General features: G+C 38.6%; 1 protein-coding gene across 21 annotated transcripts in view; it reads right to left on the bottom strand.

Moving 5' to 3' along the window:
• Window positions 1–25,732, bottom strand: part of LOC105477647 (SET domain containing 5) — a 95,215-nt gene that overhangs the window by 43,627 nt on the left and 25,856 nt on the right. For 2 of the 21 annotated variants that reach the window (XM_011734213.3, XM_011734223.3), the window contains exons 2-15: window positions 21,418–21,477; window positions 16,949–17,135; window positions 12,420–16,128; window positions 12,041–12,146; window positions 11,506–11,714; window positions 11,109–11,167; window positions 10,096–10,274; window positions 9,121–9,159; window positions 5,358–5,600; window positions 4,282–4,430; window positions 3,779–3,896; window positions 2,626–2,735; window positions 782–1,037; window positions 346–429 (exon numbers count right to left, since the gene is read on the bottom strand). In XM_011734213.3, coding sequence (XP_011732515.1) covers window positions 346–429; window positions 782–1,037; window positions 2,626–2,735; window positions 3,779–3,896; window positions 4,282–4,430; window positions 5,358–5,600; window positions 9,121–9,159; window positions 10,096–10,274; window positions 11,109–11,167; window positions 11,506–11,714; window positions 12,041–12,146; window positions 12,420–12,511 — 1,644 coding nt within the window. In that variant the 5' untranslated portion in view covers window positions 12,512–16,128; window positions 16,949–17,135; window positions 21,418–21,477. Of the gene's footprint in view, window positions 1–345; window positions 430–781; window positions 1,038–2,625; window positions 2,736–3,778; window positions 3,897–4,281; window positions 4,431–5,357; window positions 5,601–9,120; window positions 9,160–10,095; window positions 10,275–11,108; window positions 11,168–11,360; window positions 11,402–11,505; window positions 11,715–11,809; window positions 11,947–12,040; window positions 12,147–12,419; window positions 16,129–16,948; window positions 17,136–19,791; window positions 20,357–21,404; window positions 21,478–25,732 lie in introns of those variants that run through there. The other 19 variants (XM_011734218.3, XM_011734225.3, XM_024791538.2 and 16 more) reach the window with 18 other exon arrangements.

Below are 25,732 nucleotides of genomic sequence, written 5' to 3'. Positions count from 1 at the left end.
GACTAAAAGGGTTTAAAAAAAATTCAAAACTCACACAAACCTAGAAAACTCCTAATTCAGAGCAAACCAACTATAATACATTTTGATTCTGACTAGCCAATTTTTCGGAAACCAGACTGTTATAAAAAAAACTTCTTAAAACCATCACTAGATAATAATCACTAGAAAACTACTGTGTGTATAAAGAAAAATAAATCAAAGAATTATAATAAAATCTTTATTATGAAAAAGCCCAAATTATAACCTCCAGGTCAAATCAATGAGATGATACAAAGTTAAGAGAACAGAAGAACATGATGGAGGTAGCAGGAATAAGAAGGAGCAAAGGAATGTCACAGTACTCACCCTCCTGCTATGAGCTAGGTTCTCCTGGTCATCTATAACCTCTTCTTTCTCTTCTTCTGGTTTTTCTTCTGGATTGTCTACTTCCTTTAAGATAGAGGCAATATTCAGCTGTACTCAAGCTCTGAGAAAAAATCAATCTGTTTTATTCTGGTAGCTTAAAACTCTCTATAACAATCTCTAATGCTTTCAAGTGTTAACTCATGTGAGGCCACATAGTAAACATAAATGATAACCCCTATTCTCTGGTACAAAACCAGCAAAGGATGTTTTTGACTTTGTAAAACAGAAAGAAATGAATGAACACAATACACCCACATTGATATAAAGGGCATTAAGTGTTACTATAGCTCCCCTACTTAAACCATGTGGCAACTCAGGTTCCTCTTCCTTCAGAGGATTGATGACATAGCATCATCATTTGACCAGGGGCGATTACCTCATGATCACTGGATACAGTTACTTTTTCTGGAACTTCTTGTGATTGCTGGTCATTATTCTCCTCTGGAGCCTCATTCTGCTGCTCCATCTCTAGCTCTTTCCGTCGTGCTTTTCTACGTCTAGTCTCTGCTCCAATGGTGGGTAGGCTTGGAGGAGGTGGTGGGAGTGGCAGTTCTGTAGCATTAGGATTCCTTTTTTGTATAGGACAATTCCGGTTTCCCTTGTGACAGGCACAGTCCACTTTATAATTACTGCTCCAAAGAAACAACCAAAATGCCTGTTTCAGTACCCCTGAAATTCAGTTACATTATCCATTTACCCTCTCAAAATATCAGCACAGTAATTTCCTCTGATACGATCTCTGAATAAGTTAAACAGAGAAATCAGAGAGTCCTATACTTTTGTTTTTCTTTTTATCGAAGATGGAGTCTCACTTTGTCATCCAGGCTGGAGTGCAGTGGTGCATCACAGCTCACTGTAACCTCTGCTTCCTGGGCTCAAGTGATCCTATTACCTCAGCCTCCTGAGTAGCTGGAACTACGTGCCCAGCTAATTTTTTTTATTTTCGGCAGAGATGGGGTTTTGCCTTTTTGTCGAGGCTGGTCTCGAACTCCTGGGCTCAAGTGATCCTCGAGCCTTAGCCTCCCAAAGTGCTGGGATTACAGGTATGAGTCACCGCGCCTGACGTAACACTTTCAATATTCTGTCTTTCTCTCTGTAACCCCAATTCTACTCCATGGTCAGTGGGAAAAAAAAGAAAACCCTCCCTAAATCCAATCCCCCCAGTGGTTTATTAGCTATTTAGTAGGCAATGAATCAAGGATAAAGGCTGATGTGGCCATACTCATCTTGTGCCCACCATTACATGTCCTCACTTTTACCTACTAATTCCCTACTTCTTAAAACCTTTTCTTTTCATTTTCCTTGATGAATTAAGCAGAACATCTTTTTTCTTATACCTGGGCCAAACATCACGTTACCACATAACCTCTATTTTGCCCCAAATGACCAAGGAACAAAAAGCATATACTTTATAAAATCCACCACATATTCATGTATGAATTGCCATTTATGGTTTTCTGCACTGTCATATACAGCTAGATAACATGGTTTCTGTGGATAGGGTGGATCTTTAAATCCCACTCCTAGCTTTATAAGGGTATAATTGACAAATTTAAAGTAGAGATAACACATTAAATTCTATTTTTTTTTTTAAATGGAGTCTCCCTCTGTTGCCAGGTTGGAGTGCAGTGGCGCGATCTTGGCTCACTACAGCCTCTGTCTCCCAGGTTCAAGTGATTCTCCTGCCTCAGCCTCTCGAGTGGCTGGGACTACAGGCACGTGCCACCACGCCTGGCTAATTTTTGTATTTTTAGTAGAGACAAGGTTTCATTGTTGGCCAGGAAGGTCTTGATCTCCTGACCTCGTGATCCGCCCACCTCAGCCTTCCGAAGTGCTGGGATTACAGGCATGAGCCGCTGTGCCTGGCCTAAATTCCCATTTTACATGGTCCCTGACATAAGTACTCAGTGCATAACAACAGGATGCTATTATAATTTCCAGGAGTGTCTCATACATATATATCCATTTTGCTATTCTTGCTAAAAAGGCGTAAGTGAAAATACTTTTGTCAGGAAACTTGTGAGCAGTATCATGTAAGGTATCCATATCTCTAAAAAAAAAAATCTTGTCTTTTCCTTTACAATTTCTAGGCAGAAAACTCATTAGTCATGGAAAGATTAAGTAAACAAAGGAAAAGGCAAGAAACAAAGCAGACTAGAGTGAACAGCTTAATATATAAGACAAGGACATTCATGTTAGGAAAGGTTTTTGAGATCTTACCAGTTACTATACTCATAATCAAATGCTATGGTGACCTCAGCATCCTTGGTGATGGCAGACACAGCATAGATGCACAGGTGAATCATCCCATCTGCAATCATGTGTCGCACCTGTGTGAAAAGGCATCTGGTTGGATTTTTCACAAAGACCATGAACTTTCCGTAACAGAAAAAAACCATACTTTCCATTTTAGAGTTATGGTAATCTTTATTTAACTCAATCTTTTTATCTGAAACTATTATACTGTACTGGCTTGAAAATTTATGATACTTCTTGAAATACGTGGAGAAACCTTAAGATGTTAGAAATCAGGGTAAAAATCTCTACTTTCACATCTTTTTTTTTTTTTTTTTTTTGGAGATGAAGTCTTGCTCTGTTGCTCAGGCTGGAGTGGAGAGGCGCGATCTTGGCTCACCGCAACCTCTGCCTCCCGGGTTCAAGCAATTCTCCTGTGTCAGCGTCTTGAGTAGCTGGGAATACAGGCACATGCCACCATGCCCAGTTGATTTTTGTATTTTTTTTTTTTAGTAGAGACGGGGTTTCACCATGTTGGCCAGGCTGGTCTCGAACTCCTGACCTTGTGATCTGCCCGCCTCAGCCTTCCAAAGTGCTGGGATTACAGGCATGAGCCACCGCGCCCAGCCGCTTTCACATCTTATAGCTGTTTCTAGCTCCACCAGAGAATTAAAATTCCTTAGCCAGTAAGTAAAGCTCTGTGGATTTTCTTGCTTTATTTGATGTGGCTGCTCTGAGTAATGAATTCTAGAAATGCCTAGATCCTCTCATAGAACACTACTTACTAATATCTAAAGAAGCTACAACCAAATAACTTAGTTAGGCCTGATGACATCTACTTACACCGTATGGCAATTTCTTTAATACAACTACACTTGATTTTCTTATTCAGTCTAGCTTTCTCCTTAGCAAATGCTAACTTGCTCTTTTCTATTTCTGCCTTCTCTAAAGAAAATTCTTTCCTTGCTCCCATTTTCTCAGTATAAAAGCACCATTACTTTTGTTTTTCACCTCTCACAATGAAATATCACGACTATTATCTACAGACCTTTATCTGAGTGAAGTTTTCACACTGTTTCTTCAGTAAGCTTGTCATTTGATGGTTCCAGTCAAAGGGAAGTTGCTACAGATATCTTACCTCTGCATTTGGTGTACATGATCTTCTGATGAACCGAGCATCATTACCGAAAGTACGGGCATCCACACACATCTCTACACCATTGAATTTTGAGTAGAAGAGCACAAAGGGGTATGGTCTAGGGATATAATTAAAATTCCTGTAATTCTCAACACAAAAAAGAAGGCCACCCCATGACTCCAAATATGAAGCATATGCTGAGAGAAGCAGCAGCAGTCTTTTACAATGCCTAAACTTGGAAAACATCACATGCTTGTCTGCTTTTGATTAAAGAACAAGCACAAAGCAAGGAATGCTTGGCTTGGAAAGGAGTTGTCACCACTTTATACATTAAACAATTTGTAGATTTACTTGTACTTCTCTACAAATAGCAGACAGGCGTGAGCTTATCTGAGTTGTGATTTTTTTTCTCCCAAGAGCATCCTATCAAACAGAATGATTTTTACAACACTGGTCAACCAGGTCCACCTTAGCCCTCACTGCTCAATGAATAATGTTCTTACTTTTTGAAGAAATGCCCATTGACCTCAAATTGCTGTCGTAACATGACTTTCCCACGATACTCTATTATAAGAGTGTCCAAAGCCAAATCTCTTGCAGCCCTCAGGATCTTCCGGTGCTTTTGAACACGAGTGACTCTTCCCAGCTGTAACTGAATAAAACCAGAGCAGTAACATTAAACAACAGCAAGAACACCTTACCAGACACTCAAATTATTTCATAATTAAGGAAAACATGCTAACATTTTCAGGTTTTATCTGTATATGTTATTTAGATCAATGATGAGAAATTTTAAAATGTGACAAAAGCTCAATTTTTCTAAGAGACATGCTACATCTAGTGAAACTGCCTCCCCAGAAAAGGCAACATAAAAAAACCCCAAAAACAAACAAAAACAAAACAAAACAAAAAACACAAAAAACCATGATTAAAATTTCAGTGACTCTATCTCTAATAAAGTTGAGAAAGAACATGCTTAACTTTCTATAAATCTTAGATAATTCCTACCTAGGTTATACAAAATTTCCCATACTAAGTCATCTTTTTTTTTTTTTTTTTTTTTTTTTTTAAAGAGACAGGGTCTCACTCTGTCACCCAGGCTGGAGAGCAGTGGTGCAGCAATCATAACTTACTATAACCTCAAATTCATTCAAGTGATCCTTCCACCTCAGCCTCCCCAGTAGCTGGGACTTACAGGTGTGTACCATCACAATGGCTAACTTTTAATTTTTTTTGTAAAGAGAGGGTCTCACTATGTTGTACAGGCTGGTCTTGAACTGCTGGCCTCAAGCAATCCTCCCACCTTGGCTTCTTGCCAAAGTGTTGTATTCTAGGAGTGAGCCACTGCACACAGCCTCAATTCATCTATTTTTTATTAATAAAGGTAGTTTAAAAATATGTATCCAGATAGTTTCCAGTTAATATAACCTACTTTTGGTTACGTATGATCAACACCTGTCTAATCTGTTATTCTATGGCCTTGTACATTTGGAAAGAACAGTAATTCCAATCCATTACCCTCTTTCTGGGTTCTTAAAATTTCAGATACTTAGAGAGTCTTCAACCCTTTGGTGCTTACCTGCATTTGGGAACCAATAACTGTGTTATTACAGGCCAATTCAGTCTTATTAATAGTGTCTAAAATAGTAGGTTTGCCCACAAATTCCTTGCTAGAATGTAGGTGTTGTTCAAGGGCGTTCTGTACATCTGCACTGTACTGATTAGTGAAAGCTTCTTCATACTGGTCAGTCCATAGTCTTATCCGATTTTCCCAGCCCTCAGTTGTATTCTCATCTAAATTCTGTGCTTCAGAGGGAGAATTCTGTAGAAAACAAATTCAGGGAGGTTAGTAAAGTCCATGCATAAATAGGGGGTTGGGAATGGGGGTGGGACAAGTTGGGGTTCCAGAGAAAATCTATCACTTGGCAACTGATGTGGCATAAAAGAGTAATGGACTGGGAGTCAGAGGATCTGGTTTCTATCATGCTTTTGTTACCAATGAGAGGTGAGACCTTGAACGACTTCTTTAAACGGGGAAGCTCAGTTTCTCCATTTATAAAGTAAGAAATTAATTGGGATCATAGTTTTACCCCATCACTGTGATTTTATGACCATTTTAAAGTCATAAAAATCAATTTTCTTACCAAAAGACTGACATCAAGTTCATAAGAAAATCTTCATAAAAATGAACAGTAGAGACCTCACATTTACCACTGCTTAAATTTTTCATACTCACTCTGTGTTGGTGTTAGCCCAAACTGGTTTTTTGACTATTCTCCAGGAGAATGAATGTTTTTGTGCCACTTATTATTTTCATAATTCATGTTCTTTCTAAACCTACGTGACCTTAATCAGTCAATCTCATCAATCCAATCATAATCTTACTGCCCGTATAAAAAGTCATTATTTGAGTATATCTTTCTAACACCCTATTTTCAACATTTTAAATTACCACATTCTAAATAATCTGAACAGGTGAAGTGAGGGTAGAGGAGTAGGTAGGGAGAATACAGAAAATGTCTAAGAGGTACTTTGCTATACTCCTCTAGGAAAACCATTGCCCTCTATGGTGACAGTATTGAGAAAAGATTACAACTCAGGAACAGCTTCCTAGGCAGACAGTGCCTGAGCTACAAAGACAAAGCTTAAGCCCAATACATGCTCTCCTCCATGGTGTTCAAGACTTAAGTGCCATCAGAAAACAAAACAAACACTGACAGTAATGATATCATGCTAGTGATTAGAAGGAAAAGACACTGTAGTACCAAAGCTACTTGAAAATCCATGTCCACATTAAACTTGCAAACAGGCACAACAAAATTAAATATACTTTCCATGAATGGCACAGAAAACACGGATGCTTATCATCACACTTTCTTTTGCCGCTTTTGCATCACTGTTGCTGACTGATTATTGTCTACTATCCTTTCTGCAAGGAACAGGAGTATGGAAGAAAAAAAAAATCAACACTATTGTTTCCACATTTCTTACTAGAGTCCAAAAGACTGAAAAATAAACAGAGGGATCTAAAGAAACACCTAAGGCCAACATACTGACAATCAGAGTATCACCTGCTTGACATCAGTAGCAGTTATGCAAAAGAATAGTGCAAAACCTTAGGCTTAACGGAGCTTACAGACTGGGGGATTGGCAGTGTTCAAACAATATTCCCAGCTTTAAGTAGCAATCATTAAACTTATGACTTGGTAAGTGTACTGTATTCTGGAAGCCTCTGTCACAGTATTTGCCACTGTTTACTAATCTCACTGTGTGTTTACTCTGCTGTCCCATCCTTCAAGGCATTAGAGACTCTACCTCAGCTGGGTTTAGAGCAGTGGTTCTCAATTGAGGGAAATTTTGCACCCAGGTGACATTTGGTAATATCTGAAGACGTTTTTGATAATCTCAACTGAGTGTGTGAGTGTTACTGGCATCTAGTGGGTAGACACCAGGGATTCTGTTCACATCTTGAAAGCATAGAACAGTCCCTTCCACAACACAGATTTGGTCCAAACTGTCAGCAGTGTCAAGACTGAGAAACCCCGATTTACAATTAAGTCTTCAGTAGGGAAGCTGCTCTTGACACTGGGATTAAAAATCCAAATGATATTTTTTTTCTAATTCTTACGGCTCCCACCTGGATCACTGGAGGAGTTTTAAACTAGTAATTCTGAGCATAAAATTTATAACTCAACTTAGAATTAAAAGACTCAAAATGACTAGTAATTGTTTTTTTTTTTCTGTCTAAATTTTAACACACCTATGAGGCTGTCAACCTCTCAAAACTGAAAGCAAAGTATGGGGTTTATGTGCAGTTTTCTGGTAGAGCCAGTCTATAGCTTTCAAAAGGTTTTGAGCTTCTGGAGATGAGTTATGATAGTTGCTTGATGAGAGAAAAGCATTTAGTAGCCGGGATTAGGGCTATTATCCGCCTCCAAAGTCTATTTAAAAGGCCCCTCTCTAAGCAAATGAGACAAAAATAAAGGGGCAGCTAAAGCAAACTTGGCCACTTACAGGAGACAGATCCAGCAAAGAAATGATTAATTTGTCTTCCAAGACACATCCCAGGCCTCTGATGCCAGGCCTCTGATGGTCTCCCAACACTTTCACAGGTATGTGCAAGTCTGTTTATAGATATTAAGTGAGGTCTTCGAACTTTAGGTAAAGTGCTACCTGTAATCTTTGCTAACACCAGTCACATTGGTGCCGCACATAAAGCAATCCTAAAAAAGCTTATCCTTACTGAATTTTTTTTTTTGAGATGGAGTCTTGCTCTGTTGCCCAGGCTGGAGTGGCGTGATCTCGGCTCACTACAACCGCCGCCTCCTGGGTTCAAGTGATTCTCCTGCCTCAGCCTCCCAAGTAGCTGGGACTACAGGTGCCTGCCACCATGCCTGGCTAATTTTGGTATTTTTAGTAGAGATGGGGTTTCACCATGTTGGCTAAGCTGGTCTTGAATTCCCGACCTCAGGTGATCAACTTGCCTTGGTCTTCCAAAGTGCTAGGATTACAGGTATGAGCCACTGAGCCTGGCCTTACAAAAGATTTTAATGTTTATGCCCTATAACTCTCAATAGGAAAGAGCCTGCTTTTGTATCATTTAAGAATATAAATACTTATAAACTCGAATTTAATTCTAATTAAATGCTTTGAAGCCCTCAGTAATAATTTGGGAGGTATGTTTTCCTCCTATATATATATACACATAGGTAAAGGAGGATACCAGACAGCATAATCAAATCTCCTTTTGGCAAACTGTTTTTAATCAACCAGCACCTAACAGTTCTTTTAAACCATTCCACATAATTGCTCTATTCTCCAAGTTCTTTACAAAGTCATACCTCATAAACTCTTTTATTTGATATCTTAAGAAACATGCTAGCATTATCTAAGTCTTTTCCACCAAACAGATATGCTATGAGAAAACAGTAATTCTTATCAGTAATACAAGCTTTCTGCAATTAAAGCCCACACAGTGCTAGGGTAGATGCACAAGAGATCCTATATCATTACCAGAAAACTCCACTCCTAAGGTTGAGTTCAATCACAGTGACAGAACATACCAGCCTCATGTTGTTTGGAAAAATGTCACTTACTCCCTACAAAAGCAATGCATGAAAAACCAATCAATGAAGGCTGATTACAGAAAGGGAAAATATTTCAGAAAATGGCCAAGAAAATCTACTTTGGAGAAAAGCTCTATGAAAACTGAATGGCAACAACTACAAACTAATGAAAAGCAGACTCCAAGATTCCCAGACCATCAATGTCAAGAAAGAAGCTGACCAAAATGCAAGATCACAGTGAAGTAAAACACAGCATCAGCGAAGATTACCCCTTACCTTCATCCGCAAGGACTTCCGGGATCCCTCTCGAAATGCCTATCCCAAGGAGGAAAACAAGTAGAACAAACAAAACTTGGTACCAAGAATGACAGTTATACCTATCTGAGACTAAAACTAAGGCACAAACTAGTGTTCTATTCTGTCCCCGTTTCTCTAGGTAAAAAAATACAATGGAATTCCCCAAACTATTATCAAGAATAGGGGTAGCTCAAGGCCAATGAACTCTGAGACTAATTTTAATACTTTCTACTGTGAAGCTAGGTAATTAACAGGGAAGAGCATGGGTCTCTTAAATCCTATATGCACTTCTGATACTAAGAGAAAAAGTAAATAAAAAAACTTTAAAGTTGCAGATTTACCAGTTTTGCAACTAAGAAGGAAACAAAGACCAATCCCCTTAACAAGGGGTGAACAAGTCACCTAGAAGCAACAAAGTTGCTGTGATGGGGAAGAAAGAACACAAACCAGAAGAAGTTTCTCCCGGAGACTTTTTAGCTGAGAATACAGGAAAGTGACCATGACACTGAGGAAGCCTAGAGCATTCAAGAGATGTTTCCTGATTTTTATTTTTTTTGAAACAAGGAAAAACAATCAACCCAAAGACATGAGGCATGTAACCAGGACAAGAATTTCAGACTGTACTTTGGGGTTGAAAGGTGGGGAGATACTGTAAGGATAGTGGAAGCCTAGACTTGAGGCTGCAACACATATGGGCTTGTGCCAGGTAGGGCTGGAATTTCATACCTGGGATGGGGGCTGGAGTAGAAGAAACTTTGAGCCAGTGGTGATGATATGGTGTGGCAGAAGAGAGGTTGGTCTACATGTATATAACACAGATTAGCTGATTTTTGCAAGCAGAACAAAAGTGGCCCTTCAAATACCTGGATCAAACTTCTTAAAAGAATTTTGGTGCATTCTTGCTCCAAAATTTGAGCTATTTCAGACACTTATATTTATTTTTACCCTACATACCTTGATTTTCTTCGTCTTTGGTGCTGCACGACCCTTTTCTGGACTCTTTTTCCGCTTCTTGGGTTTGGTTCTTCTAACAGTTAAGGTGATGCTTGTAGGTGTGTGCTGTGTTGCCGTATACAACACAGTGGAAGGAGAAAGCTCCTCATCCCAGCTTTCTGTTGCACTGCTATCCCCACCTGAAAAACGATGATTTATTAGTTCAGGTACTAATAGCCTCAAAAGTACATTAAAAGTAGCTTATTGTTTTAGGTGTGCACCACATGCAGTAAGTCATTACTTACATTATTAACTCTCATTATCTGTAAAGCAACATTAAGTACCCATCTTCCTTATGAAAACAAGATTCTATGTGATTGGCATTAAGCATATAAACCCTATTCCTCATGGTGTCTATTTCTCCCCTTGTATTCAGTCTCTAAGCTTCACTGACTCAATCTATAACAATTTGAGACTGGCTAATTTTTAAAAGAGGGATCCATGTTTTTGGTGTTCACAAGGAATACTTTGCTGCAGGGCTAAAATGTTCCCAATACATTTCGTTTACAATGAGAGAACTATACAGTGGTCTTGAGAGGACTTCTATCTCTTTCTGTGAAAAGAGCTGGCTGGGGGACCATAGGAACTTATAAGAGGGGTCTTTTTTTTTTTTGAGATGGAGTTTTGCTCTTGTTGCTTAGGCTGGAGTGCAATGGCGCAATCTCGGCTCATGGCAACCTCTGCCTCCCGGGTTCAAGCGATTCTCCTGCCTCAGCCTCCCGAGTAGCTGGGATTATAGGCATGCGCCACCACATCTGGCTATTTTGGATTTTTAGTAGAGATGGGGTTTCTCCATGTTGGTCAGGCTGGTCTCAAACTCCCGACCTCAGGTGATCCACCCGTTTTGGCCTCCCAAAGTGCTGGGATTACAGGCGTGATCAATTGCACCCGGCCAAGAGGGGTTCTTAAAATGAACATTCAGATCACAGAATATTTATATGTCAAACTGTGGACCTAATCCGTCTTCCGCTCACCTGATATGTTGTCCTGCTTCCGCCGATGAAGTCTAATAACCTTCCCCCTGCTCATTCCCCTAAAGAGGGAAAATAAACTTAAAGTAGTCCTTTCAACAGCATGCATCACATCATAGCACACATGGGCGAAGTGTCTCTGCATATGCTACCCCCTCCCTCCCACCTACCAAATGTTTCCAGGACATTAAATTTCATATCAAATTCAATAGCTTTAACATCAATCTCTCATTCCTTGTTGTCAGCAATTCTCACCTAGTGCAGAGAATTCGAGCCAAGGAGCACTAAGGAATCATCTACATTAACAAACACAAGAAAGAATACTTTGAGCTTTTCCCTACTTGTAAGAAACCCTAATCCCAGCAACCCAGACTTAAATTTAGATGGAACAGGATCTTACCTGCACTTGTCACAGTTGAGAAGGAAGCCATCCTGAGAAAGACCACAAGGACACCAGGTAGGTACAGTCTCTCCTTCAGAGTTCGGGCTGTCTCCACAGCGTTCCTCTACGGGCGACGGCAGGCCATTCAGGTCAGAACGAGGGATGATCGTCTGGACAGGGGGAGAAGCAGGAGGTGTCGGAGGAGGAGGGGCTCCGTAATTATGATCCTGAAAATAAGATTTTTTAAATCAACAGTGTCCAAACACTGGCCCCTCTCTCCCCTAAAGTATGGTACATATGGAAAGAAAGAAGAAAGTAGTACCCTTCGTTTTTTGGCTTCAACCAGGAAAGTGATAAAACAAAATGCCAAGGTCAACTGGGACATAAAAACAAGAACAATGATGCAGGGCTAGACGTCCGCTGGAGTCAGGGAAGTGCAAAAGGGGCAACTTCGTCATGCTGCATATAAACATTTCAAGAAAGTCACAATGTATAAGAATGGATTACACTCCAGGAAGATCACTGTTCTGGAGAGAAACAAATGCATACTCACAGCATAAGGCAGTCCTCGACACCCATGCCTCTGAGTGGTCCCATAATTATGAGTGGAATACACGCTCTTCTCATTAACTGCTGGACTAGCCTCCACAGATTCAGGGCTGCACAAAGGCGAAAAGCAATGCATGATAGCATAACACCTAATCTTCCCTTAAACTAACTTCATTTCCCATTCTAACCCCTCCTCTTTCCACAACCACTAGCCACTAGGATAAGAGAAAGAACTCAGTGAAACAATCTTATTAACATAACTAAGCCTATAAATAACAGTAGGAGTGTTATTAAATGTGGATTTGTGTGAAGCCAGTACAGGCAGATGTCTGAAGGCAGGCACCTGAGATACAAGGTGTCCCTAATGACAAACACAAACGTACCAGCTGAGCGGGGAGTTTCCCCTAGAGAAGCCACTCTGGGCTGGTTTAGACTCAGAACTATTCTTCTTAATTGGATCTCTTAATACTTCCATGAAACCTCACATGACATTTGCAGTGAGTGAGATGATGAAAGTGCCTTCTGCACTGCCCCAGGGACCAGGCCCTCTTCCATTCACTACCAAGACAGGATACCCTGAAGAAAGTACAGGTAAAAACAATGGCATCTTATATTTATCATACCTCTCATCTTGACGAACCCCCAACACCTTTCAAATATTAGAGTAATAATTTCTCATCCACCAATGACATGCAAGCATATTAAGGACAAAATTATTTATCAGCTGCATGATAATACCATAGAACTTCAAAATAAAAACTAAACTGGAAAGTTATGTTAGTCTAGTGACAAATAATAACAACAGTAATGGCCACCATTGTGAACTGCCCATTATTTGTTAGGTGCTTTATATATCTATTAATTCAATTTCAGCAACCACTAAACATGGTATATACCCCATTTTTACAGAGGGGGAAGATGTGGTGGTGAGATTACATGACTTCCCCAAGGTTACATATTGACACAGCTAAGATTTGAAACAAAGTCTGTCTGACTCCAAAGTCTATGCTCTTTCCGCTATAGAAACGAGGATGACATTTAGTCCTTTAAAGAAAATTATTTGAGACCTTTATTAACCAGGCTTACTGAGAAGCTTGGTTTAGTATCTTTTTGTACCCTTTGTGAGTAGAAAATAAACTATTCAAGCACAATGTATTATTGTAGAATTATACATGTATTCAAACTTAGAAAATTAACATAAGCCTTTACAATAAAAAGGCTTTGATGGCAAATGATAAAATTCAGGTTTATGGGAAGCAAGAACTTCAACTTTGATTGTTACCTGGTTAGGTTTTAGGGAATACTGAAGGATAATTCAAAAATAAAACGTTTGTACAGCTTTGCAGAATAGAATAGTAATTTGTAATTTATATTAATTAGAACACAGATTCACAAATTAGAAACTCCGATGATTGGTATAACACAAACTTAGAGATTAATGGGTCTTTCAGGGAGTCAAATAATGCATATTGTTTGCTTGAAATAACAGACATTTTTTCCTGCTTAGAGATATACAATATATAGTATGGCAGGAATAAGTGTGCAGTTCAATGTGGTGCAATGTCAATTGAGAAGTGAGGGATCAAAGAAAATTCTGAGATGTGTATCCAACTCACCCAGTTATATGCTCCAAAACTGTGAGAAGGGATCTTATTAATAACAGCAAAGGAAATTTCTAGGTGAAGAAGAACTTTAGACAGAGGAAAGTATTCTCTGTTAGTGAGGTGCATGCATTTTATTACTTAAAAGTGTCTGCAAGATGGGAACAGGGGGAGGGGTACATCAAGAATGCAGGTCAGTATTCTTGAGAAAAAGATGATCTGAACATGGCTCACTGAGAGGCAATCATCTCTGAGTATTAGGAAACAGGTGGGGTTTCCTAAATGAAACCAAAGGCAGACAAGAAATAATAAAATGAAGGTATAATTTAGTTTCTATGATGGACAGTTAAAAGAAAGTAATAAATTTATACAACATTGTTAATTTACTAGGTACATTATTAAACAAGTATTCCAAAAGCTGTATATATTTTATATAGATTTTGTACCACTGAACACATGGAGTGAAACATGATAGCTGTTTATTAGGAATGGATTTTTTTTGGGGGGTGGGGACAGGAAAAAGGAAAGTTGCATGAAATCAAAGATGGCCATGGAGATGGAGCTATGCTGGTTGTATCTTACCCATCTCCAAACGGGTAAATATGAACATATGCACTTCATGTGCAAGTCTAGGGAATAAAAATAAAATGTATATTGTGGAGGTTAAAAGGCCATCGTATTGCACAATACTTTCTAGTTAAGCACAGCATTGAATATATTGCTGTGCATGCCAAATCTAAAATTTAAACTCTTCTGATGAAGAAACTCTGCAATTTCCATATTGGTTATTGATTAAATACATAGTTAGACATTGACAGGTAACTATAAGATTTCCTAAAACATTCCTTGATATATATACTAGTTTTTATATTTAAAAATATGAATTAAAAATTTGGAATGGAATTACATCTCTTTAGCAGGCAAACACTTTATGCAAATCTAATTACAGCCTTTCTTCTCCTATCACTGAATTGGACACATACACAGAAACCAGGCTCACAACAGATATACTCCATCAACTGTGTTCTAAGTACAACATGCAACCCAGTTGCTATCATGCCATTTCTTGGAAAATGCCTGAAATTCTGTAATGGCAGAATTGGAAATTCAGAAAAATCTTTGCTTCACTTGTTACATCTACAAAATTTCCTACAAACACACAAAAAAATAAATGCATAGTGCATACAGTTGCCATCGGATTTAAAATCCTATGAAGTCTAGGTCTAGTTAAGTATGCTGCACTTAATACCAGGTTTAATCTTAAAGTGCCCAGGACAGTGAAATAGGCATGATGAAACATTAATAAATATTAATAATTTAACAGAATGGTACGTAGCTAGTCATTGACATTCTTTCCCTTTGTAGAAATGCATAACTATGTAGCCAGTTACGACTACAGTATCAGAAATCTGTCTGGAGATCATGAATGAAAATGTTTCAGGAAATCCTAGAATACACTGGTGTTAACAGAGACAGTGCAGTCACATTTGTAGACCAGAAGTATTTTTATTTCTGAAATTACTCCTGGACTCCCTAGCAGTATTTGCGGGCAGTCATGTCTATACTTTGGGGAAAACACCAATTGTAAGATTAACTGCTCTGGGTCTTTTATCTACTAATTCCAAACTTAGTGGTTTAACCTCTTTGTTGAAATTTCTCACAAATGTTAATGCTATCTATCTACATAGTTAGACAATCTACATAGTACCAGGTTAGTAGCCGACTTTATAAAAACCTATAAACACAATACAACTGGGCTACCTACTAATGCAGGAAGAGTTTTAAGTACTTTATTTGGGGAAAGAGTTGTAAAATGGTAAGTCTCAGTTACTGATATAACTAAATACCTTTTGCATGCAAAAAACCCCAAACCAAACCAAAATAAAAAAAAGAAGAAAAAAGCTCTAGAAGAAACAAAATCAACCCTTCCCCACTCCCAACCCTCCTTTCTCCTTTTTATATGGGAAAAAGCCCAAACGCTGCTTTCCGTTTTAGACCACCCCAGAATATTATATACTATTTCTCAGGGTAGCTTTAAGTCTTCCTTTTTAAGGAACTCAGTCAACAGGTAAGTTATATTAGGTGGCTTTATGAAGAAATATACACAATCTTTAATAATATTGTTTTAAGGAAGAAAACCACTATTAATCAGGGTTGCCATTCAACCCAGAAATCTGGTTCAGTTGCTTTGCTTTGCTGAAGGGGGACGCATCCCCGGGGACTGTGAAAATGGCAAGAGAAACAGGGGAATTAGAGCAACACCCACCTCACTCAAGAAGTGGCTGTGGGATCAAGAGTCTGAACTGGACCTGAACATATTCAAAACACCAGGATTTTTCCAGCCCAGACCCTAATCCCTGGTACTGCCTGGAATAGACTTGGCTTCTGGGGGTGTGCTGCCCCCTAGGCCCCTTGGGTCTCTTTCGCTGGACTTTCACATCCTGGTGTAGTGCCACTTCGTCTTGAAAGGTAGGGGGCTTCCACTTCCTTTCTGTAAGCAAGGAAGATTGGGTACAAGGGAGGTAAAAGGACAACAGGGGGAATCTGTGAGCAGGGGGAATCTTGGACAACTTAAAAGAGAAGGGATACAAAAGACTAAAAATTTAAAAACTGTGAATAATATATATAAAAGTTGTATAATGAAGGCCTACCTTCATTGTCATTTGGCATTTACATTCTTCAAGAATTGAGAGTATAATTTTAGGGATTGGGCCTTTGGACAAACTCTGAATTCCTAAAGCTGCTCTTAGCTGAAAAGAAAGTTTGGTACCACTGATTTTGAAGGTCCTCTTTCTAGGCAATGAATATTATAAAAATAAACAGATGACACTGCTCTCCATGTTTTCTACCCCAGATGTCAGAAGGTCTAGGCAACCTGCCCATACAGTTTCGACCCCTTTACTCTAGAACAATGGGAAGTACATAGGAAGAGGACTTCAAGGAAAATCAGTTGGAAAGAACACCTTATCTCCCTCCATCAGAATAATCATTAACTCTACAGAAGCAGGTAGTAATACCTACTTTATTCTAATTTTCCCCACCCATTAAAATAAATGAGAATGAATTCCTACTTTGCAACTTTGGTTCTATTAATTATTTGCCCAGAAATACCCCTCTGAAAACTCTTCCTTCCCCTTCTAATTCCTTTTTTCCTCCAGCTTCAATGGGGGTAAAGGGAAAGGTCTAATGTTAATTATAGTGGGACAGGATCTGGTTAAGAAAACACTACATATTATCTTATTAGCTATCCATAAGAAAGTTGTCTCCACACAGACTGGTAATTTACCTACGACCTAGAAAGTAGCACTTACTCTGATCCAGCAGCCATATCTGAGTAGGATGTATCTGGTGTGGTGACTCCCAGAGGGATTGCAATGCTCATGACGTCCAACACAGCAGAGATTGGAAATCACGGGGTCCAATTAATGGAGACTGACCACTCTGAGAGTGGGGGTGAGCTGCAGAGCGTCATCCAACATGTTATGGACATGAGGAATCCTACAATAGAAAAGGAAAATATCTAGTAAAATAAATACCTAGTTATCAGATGGTTCTTTAAGTTTATCTTAAATGCTACTGAATATTTTTCTGCATTCTTGAACAAGGCTTTTAAGGGATAGCTATAAAATAAATACAGCCACAGTGTCCCATGATTTACTATGCATTTCATTAATGTTTCACAAAGTAGGGGGCAAAAAGTTATGCTTACTTTTTTCTTCCTTTTCAGTTGAAGGGAAAGGAAGAGTCTGCCCATCTCACTAACCAACGCTTTCTCCCCATTCTAAAACTGCCCAAACAAAATTTTCTGGCAGCCTAGGATCTAGCAAACAAGTTTTAAGATAAAGGATGGTTATTAGAAATATCCTAGTTTACCTAAACTCTTTAAAAATTCAAGATCTTCATTTTTTTCCCTAGGCCACAAATAAACGCAGTTTCACAAGCAGTCAATAATGTTATTTCTTCCAAATTAAAAGAGATCAATTGGTTGTTTATACTTGATTGGAAACAGCTGTTTCTTACTGCCTTCTTTTGTCACTGAACACTCTCTTCCGTCTTTTAAATCATCTTAACTATAATTTTGGGAGAAGATGCAATCATCTTAGCAACTTTATTTGTGGGGTAATAATATGCTGCTAGATACGAACAAAAATGTAAACCAGGAGGAGGCTGTGCATGCGTGGGTGCAGAGGGTGTATGGGAAATCTCTGTATCTCCTGATGAATTTTCCTGTGAACCTAAAACTGCTCTAAAAAAGTCAATTGTTTTTTAAAAACAACGAAAAAAATCCCGAAATCATGAAGAGTACAGTTTCATGATAAAGACTAAAGAACTGTGTATGAAAAAGCAATGAGGATAGCTTGACATGGTGACCATAAACCAGTGAAATTTGGGAACAGAAAGACTCAAATTACTGAAGTAGAAAAAAAGCAAAAATAGATTAAGAGATTTGGAGGTATGGTGCAGAGGGAAACAAGTGTTCTTTGTGTGACTTTACATTAGTAGTTTTACAGTAGTGTAAAAAAACATCAAAAAGATGAAACAAAAAAGCATTTTATGTAGGGGGAATAAAGTCAATGTGAATGTCAAAGACCCATGTTTAACAAGGACTGTTGCAAAAAAGACTACAAAGAGAGTCATGACTGATGCACTGATTCATAATAAGTCATTAGAACCATTATTAATACTAAAAAAGCTAAAGGAATTTAAAGTACATGATACCGACTGAATCAACCTAGAGGGTTAATGTAAATTTTATTTTTATTTTTTGAGACAGTTTCACTTTTGTTGCCCAGACTGAAGTGTAATGGTGCAATCTTGGCTCACTGCAACCTCTGCCTCCTGGTTTCAAGAGATTTTCCTGCCTCACCTTCTCAAGTAGCTGAGACTACAGGTGCCCGCCACCATGTCTGGCTAATTTTTGTATGTTTAGTAGACACAAAGTTTCACTATGTTGGCCAGGCATTCTCGAACTCCTGACCTCGGGTGATCCACCCACATCTCAGCCTCCCAAAGTGCTAGGATTATAGGCGTGAGCCACCGTGCCTGGCCGGTTAATGTAAATTTTAAATGATAGATGGTCTGAGATGCTCCAATCTTACTTTGATATACAAAGATTAATGCAAATAAAAAAAAATTGTGGGCTGGGTGCAGTGGTTCACAACTGTAATCCCAACACTTTAGGAGGCCGAGGTGGATCACTTGAGCCCAGGAATTTGAGACCAGCCGAGGCAACATAGTGAGACTCCATCTCTCCAAAAATAGCAAAAAAAAAAAAAAAAAAAAATCAGCCAGTCATGGTGATGTGCGCCTGTGTTCCCAGCTACTTGCGAGCTGAGGTGGGAGGATCACTTGAGCACAGGAGGTAGAGGCTGCGGTGAGCCATAATCATGCACTGCACTCCAGCCTGGATGATGAAGTGAGACCTCTGGGTATGATAATACGCCTGTTCCTATACCCAAATGGAGGTGACATATAGCTGGGCTGGCGAATGACTGGGCCAGGCGAAGTGGCTCATTCCTGTCATTCCAGCACTTTGAGAGGCTGAGGCAGGTAGATTGCTTGAGCTTGGGAGTTGGAGACCAGCCTGGGAAACATGGTTAGATCCTGTCTCTACTAAAAATACAAAAATTACCTGGTGTGGGCCAGGTGCGGTGGCTCATACCTGTAATCCCAGCATTTTGGGAGGCCAAGGCGGGTGGATCACCTGAGGTCAGGAATTCGAGACCAGCCTGGCCAATGTGGTGATACCCCTTCGCTACTAAAAACAAAAAAATTAGCTGTAGTGGTGCACACCAGCAATCCCAGTTACTGAGGAGGCTGGGGCAGGAGAATCGCTTGAACCCAGGAGGGGGAGGTTGCAGTGAGGTGAGATCACACCACTGCACTCCAGCTTGTGCGTCAGAGTGAGACCCCATCTCAAAAAAAAAAAAAAAAAAAAAAAAAAAAAATCTGGTGTGGTGGCATGCACTTGTAGCCCCAGCCACTCAGGAGGCTGAGGTGGGAGGATTGCTTGAGCCTGGAAGGTGGAGGTTGCAGTGAGCTGAGATCGTGCCAGTGCACTCAGCCTGAGCAACAAAGTGAGACCCTGTCGCCAAAAAAAAAAAAAAAAAAAAAAGAAAAAAGAAAAAGTTTTTTGCCTTTAGGCCAGTCTTACACATGTATGTTTCCTTTCCCTAACAGTATATCCAAACAGAGACCTTGGTAGTACATCTTCTAAGCCTTTGGGAAACTGAAGTAAAATCTGTAAATGATAAAACAAGAACACTCATCAAGTAAACCCAAAAGACACAGTTAAATACTGGGGGCTGTTGGTTACAACTCTTTCTATTAGTATCACTGTATAATTCAGATTTTTACAAAAGCCCCAAAACTGTCTGACCAGATAATCATAAGAAAGTCTGATTATCACCACACCTCCCCTGATCAGTAAAGGGAATCTGAATTGTGTTATATTTTCAGTAAAAGACTTAAACCAAAAACCGTACTCAACATCATTAAAAACCCTTTGTTGTAGCCATTACTATTGTATATCCATTTAAAAAATGCACGGTTTAATGGTGAAACCCCATCTCTACTAAAAATACAAAAATTAGCTGGGCATGTTGGCACATGCCTATGATCCATCCCAGCTACTTGGGAGGCTGAGGCACAAGAATCGTTTGAACCTGGGAAGCAGAGATTGCAGTGAGCTGAGACGGGGCCACTGCACTCCAGCCTGAGCAAAAGTGAGACTCTGTCTCCAAAAAAAAAAAAAAAAAAGGTACAGTTTCCAGATAAAAGACAAGTTATAAACCCAAGATGATAGTTGATATTTTTCCTAGAGCAATTTTTAAAAGATATACTAAAAGGAAAAGATGGAAAAGTTCCTTCAGATAACATCTTAATGAGTGAATAAATGATTGCTACACCAACACAGCTATTTTGGATAGCTGATAAATAACTTTAAGAAACATTAACTCAGCTGGGCGCAGTGGCTCACACCCAACACTTTGGGAGGCTGAGGTGGGCGGATCACCTGAGGTGAGGAGTTTAAGACCAGCCTGGCTAACACAGTGAAACCCAGTCTCCACTAAAAATACAAAAAAATTAGCCGGGCATGATGGCAGGAGCCTGTAATCCCAGCTATTTGGGAGGCTGAGGCAGGAGAATCTCTTGAACCCGGGAACCAGAGGTTGCAGTGAGTCGAGACCGCACCATTGCACTTCAACATGGGCAACAATAATGAAACTCCGTCTCAAAAAAAAAAAAAAAAAAAAATTAAGTCGGTAACTATAAATTTCTATTTCATAAAAAATATTCCTTTTTCCTCGTGTCTAGTTTAACATGACTGCTTCATTCTTCTGATGAAAGCAACTATAATAGGTTAGCTTGACCATCTCATTCTAACTAATGATTTAATAATAAAAAGGCTTCTTAATTCAAATTCTGTTAATAACCCCGAATTTCTCAAATATTACCCTAAGAATAGTTCCTTCCCTAAGTAACTCTCTGTAAAATGTCACTATTAAAATGTTAACTGAGGAACATTTAACAGATCATCCAAATGCAGTATTTTCTTATTATAATTTGTTTTTTCCTACCAGAATATAAATTCTATGAGGACAGGGATTTTTATCCACTGCTGTAGTTCCAATGGCCAAAACAGTAACTGACACATAAAGAAGTTCAAGAAATATTTGCCAAGTAAATTATAATCACCATTTACTACAACATGATTCCAGCAGTCATTAAAATGCAAAAAATAAAACAGAAATTAAAAGGATTTACTTGGGTCAGTCACCTTTATATAGACTTCTGAATATGAAGTCCCCCCAAATTATCTGCTAGTAGTTCTGAAGACCTAGAAAAAGTTGAGACACAAATTAGTATAGAAAGAAATAACATTGATCAACACACAGAATGGAATTCTACAGCTATATTAACAATTTTGTTTCTGTATACTATCTTGCTTACCATCCTACATTCTATACTATCTTGTTTACCACCCTACGTCCATCCAGCACTGAATTTTTTGCCCTTTAATCTTTAATTTTTCCATAAAGCCAGAAACGAGAGGGTAGGGAAGGAAATTATTTGACATAAATGGTAAATACTTCTGTCACTGGCTAATTCTTCCCCTTCCTTCAAATTAGAATTCTCTCTCATTTTCCAAGGGACTCCTTTTTCTCTCTCCTAAGAGGTGACTCCCTTCTCCACTGAACAGTTCTCAAATTCAGAGATCTTTAACCCGATGTCCGATAGCTGTCCAGCCAGACAAGGGCCCATCATCACCCATTAAATTACAAGTCCATATTTATTACTCCTTTCTTTCCCTTCATTCCACATCATCTAGTTTCTTGTCCTACTATAAAAAATAATGATGGCCGGGCGCGGTGGCTCAAGCCTGTAATCCCAGCACTTTGGGAGGCCGAGACGGGCGGATCACGAGGTCAGGAGATCGAGACCATCCTGGCTAACACGGTGAAACCCCGTCTCTACTAAAAAATACAAAAAAACTAGCCGGGCGCGGTGGCGGGCGCCTGTAGTCCCAACTACTCGGGAGGCTGAGGCAGGAGAATGGCGTGAACCCGGGAGGTGGAGCTTGCAGTGAGCTGAGATCCGGCCACTGCACTCCAGCCTGGGCGGCAGAGCGAGACTCCGTCTCAAAAAAAAAAAAAAAAGATAAAAGGGAGTCATTTCTATGTGTGGTCAAATGGAAACATGCTTAAAAAAGGGGGCTTAATTTTCTACCTTCCAAAAAGAAAGGTAAAATAGGTGATCCAGGACTTTGGGGGGAAAATGATCAGTATCCTTTAAGTCTCTGGTGTTTTTTCCAAAAAGTCAAATTTAACACTGGCCAGAGTTATTAACAGCTTAAAGATTAACATATCATAAACATGAAAAGAGTTGTTCATAGGATTCCAGTTACCAAGCATTAGAACACATGCATTTTATTTACGTTGATGTTTTATGATTTCTAATTTTAAAAAACTGGAAAATAAGCTATTTTTTAGAAACAATTTAAAATAGTATACTCAGAATTAGAGAAAGAAAAAGTATCAAAGTAACAGTAAAAGGAAGGAAGAAATAAAGTACATCAAGGGAGAAGCAATAGCAAGTAAGAAAGAAAAAAGGAAAGGAGGAAAAGACAGAAATAGATGTGAGTGTACAGTATGGGGAAAATGCATCACAATTTCAAATTCTTATTAACTATTTCCCCAACAATCCATCAGAAACCACAGGAACACTAGGTAAGTTCTCGGATTCAGAAACAGAGACAGCCTGTACCTTCCAGTAGTACCGAGTACTCTCTTTAGGAGGTGCCATTTACATACAGTTTCTAGGGGAAAGGATGTTAGATAGAACATGCCAGAAATGTTTCTTAATGACCCCATCTTTTTAATTGGGTTCAGAAATGGCCAACAGTCTCTATATCATCATTCTGACAGTCTCTTCTCTATATGACTTGCTGAAAGCACAAGACCTGTATGATCTCCCTGGTCACTCACAGAGAAGACAAACAAAAAGTGTTTTATGAACAATTCCAACAGAGATTTCAGAAGAAGAAATTGCATCAGACAGGTGAGGCGGAAGCAGCTGGGAGACAAGAGTCCAATAAACAACCAATCCAATGAAAGAAATTCAGAACAAGTCTGCTTCAGTAATCCTGTGAAGAGGACTGGCAGGAAGAGGAGTGCCGCTTCAGAAAGAGAACAGGCCTCATATGCTTCAGACAGTCTTTGTACTGAGGCTGTGGACCTTGGCCATTCTCCCAGAAATGATGCAATCCTGATGAACAAGATCTGCTGCCAGAGAAACAATTGTTAACAGCCTATGCAGACAGCAACTCAGCCAAGGAGCAATCTCTGATCAACTCACTCCATAAACCAACAGAACGCCAAATCTCTCTTCCTCAATTTCAGTGTCTGACAAAACATAAGTGAACACAGTATATATTCAGATACATAAGAACAAGCCATTTTCTCAAAGTGTCCTTTTTCTTTTAATTTCTTTGGCTGTACAATATCCATTATTACATTTTAGATAAAATACTGAACATTTTTTACTTTTATAAATACAATTATCCAAGCATATCAACATAATAACATAAATATGAAAATGTATACTTATTTTCCTCATTCTCATAAGAAAACCTTTTTGGGAGGTAGTGGCTTCCCTAAGCATAAAAATTGCTCTGAAATCTATCATCCAGCTATAATATTTCAAGTAAAGACAAATATACACATATTCTAATTCAGAGACAGAAAATATATTTCACAGATATTTTTGAAATTAGATAAAAATCAATGTTAAATATTGGCATCTATTAGAGAAAAGAGAAAATCTAATCTTGCTTAGGCTGACATACAAGGTAGACTAAGCAGTATCATCTCACAATAATAGTACTTATAACAATCACTTTTTTGAAGGGCGAAAATATTACTTCAGATCTTACTAAAGGATCAGATTATTTTAATCTTATGAGCCACAATTTACTAATTTAGAAACTAACTTAAAAATATCCTCAATTTAATAATCTTCTCTAGACTTCTCATCTCCTAGGCCTGGTTTCTTTTTCAGAAGTTTTGGTATCAGGTTTTTCACACAGTATTATAAAATTATAAAAAGTTGTTTTTTCTCACTAAATAAATAAAATATCCTGTATAAAGCAGTTCTCTAAACTTCAACTAGCCAAGTCATAACTAACCAAATTTCTTCCTTTTGAAAGCAATAACCCTTAAACTGGGATTCATGAAAAAACACAAATATCTAAGATATATCCTGAAATAAATCTATTCAGCCCAATCTACTACTTCTATATACTACTAAATAACAAAAATGAACAGATAAACAGAATAGGTCAATAAATGAAAAAATTTAACTCGGGAAGAGAAAAACACTTTTTGGGACTATTTCAAAAGGGTTAAAGTAGCTAATAATTTTTTAAAAATCCAATTTCTGAACTTGACTATTCAAAATTTTATTACATATAGGCTGAATTTCTTCTTAAATACATTTATAGTTCTTTGATTTATCTTTTGAATGACTTTACAAAACAGTAAAAAGGGGAAATGGGGAAAGAATATTGGGTTTTCTGGTATGATGATTTTTACTCTCTACATGATTTTTAAATCACAGAACAGTCCAAAATACAATAAATATATGACTGCTTATCTACATGACCAACTTTTATGAGAATGAATGTGGCAACTGCATTATATACTTATCTTCATCTTCATCTCAAAGTCAAATATCTCAAGTAAAATCACTGTAGCTGTACCATGACAAACAGCCTTTTACCTTAGGAGAAGAAAAGTATGCTAGGAAAAAGCACTATTAGAGGCTGGGTGCAGTGGCTCACATCTGTAATCCTAGCACTTTGGGAGGCTGAGGCAGGAGGATCGCTTGAACCCAGGAGTTCAAGACCAGCCTGGGCAACATAGTGAGACCCATCTCCTAAAAAAAAAGAAAAAAAGAAAAGAAAAAAAGGCACTATAATAGGAGTTAGGAGACTTGAGTTCTAGTCTACAACATAATTAGTGACCTCAGAAAAATCACTTTACATAGATGATCCCTAAATTCCTCAAAGTAAAATCTTCATTGTGTGTCTTCCTGCTCCAGATTTCTATGAATCCTGGCACTGCTGCCAACTAGCTTAGGAAATTCACAGAATGTCTCACAGTCTCAGTTTTCTCATCTGTACCCAAAAAAAAAACCAAAAAAACAAAAAAACCAAAAAAAAAACAAAAACCCCCAAAAAACACAAGAACAACAAAAACAACAAAAAAACCTGTTGTGCTGACCCATAGGCACACATGGACTAGCATTTGCAGCAACGAAGAGCTTAAATAACTTTCTGGTCCCTTTGAGTATACGTGAAGAAAGAGGAGCTGCTGCTAATAACCGGAATATGGCTAAACACTGTTTTTATTCTTCTCCAAAAGCATGTATTTCAAGTTTGCTACAGCAGATAATGTGGAAAGAAAAAATGTGAGAAACATGAAAAAAAAAAAGAGAGAGAAGTGTGAAGCATTAGAAGAAACAAATATGAGTTACTGGAAAACAAAGAGATGAACTCTAAAAGAGCACTCAGAGATAAAGTGAAAAGTTTATGT

The sequence above is a fragment of the Macaca nemestrina genome, chromosome 2 (genome assembly GCF_043159975.1).
Source record: "Macaca nemestrina isolate mMacNem1 chromosome 2, mMacNem.hap1, whole genome shotgun sequence".
Classification (NCBI taxonomy): domain Eukaryota; kingdom Metazoa; phylum Chordata; class Mammalia; order Primates; family Cercopithecidae; genus Macaca; species Macaca nemestrina.
Note: the sequence above shows the minus strand (reverse complement) of the source record. Positions and strands in the feature narration are given on the sequence as shown.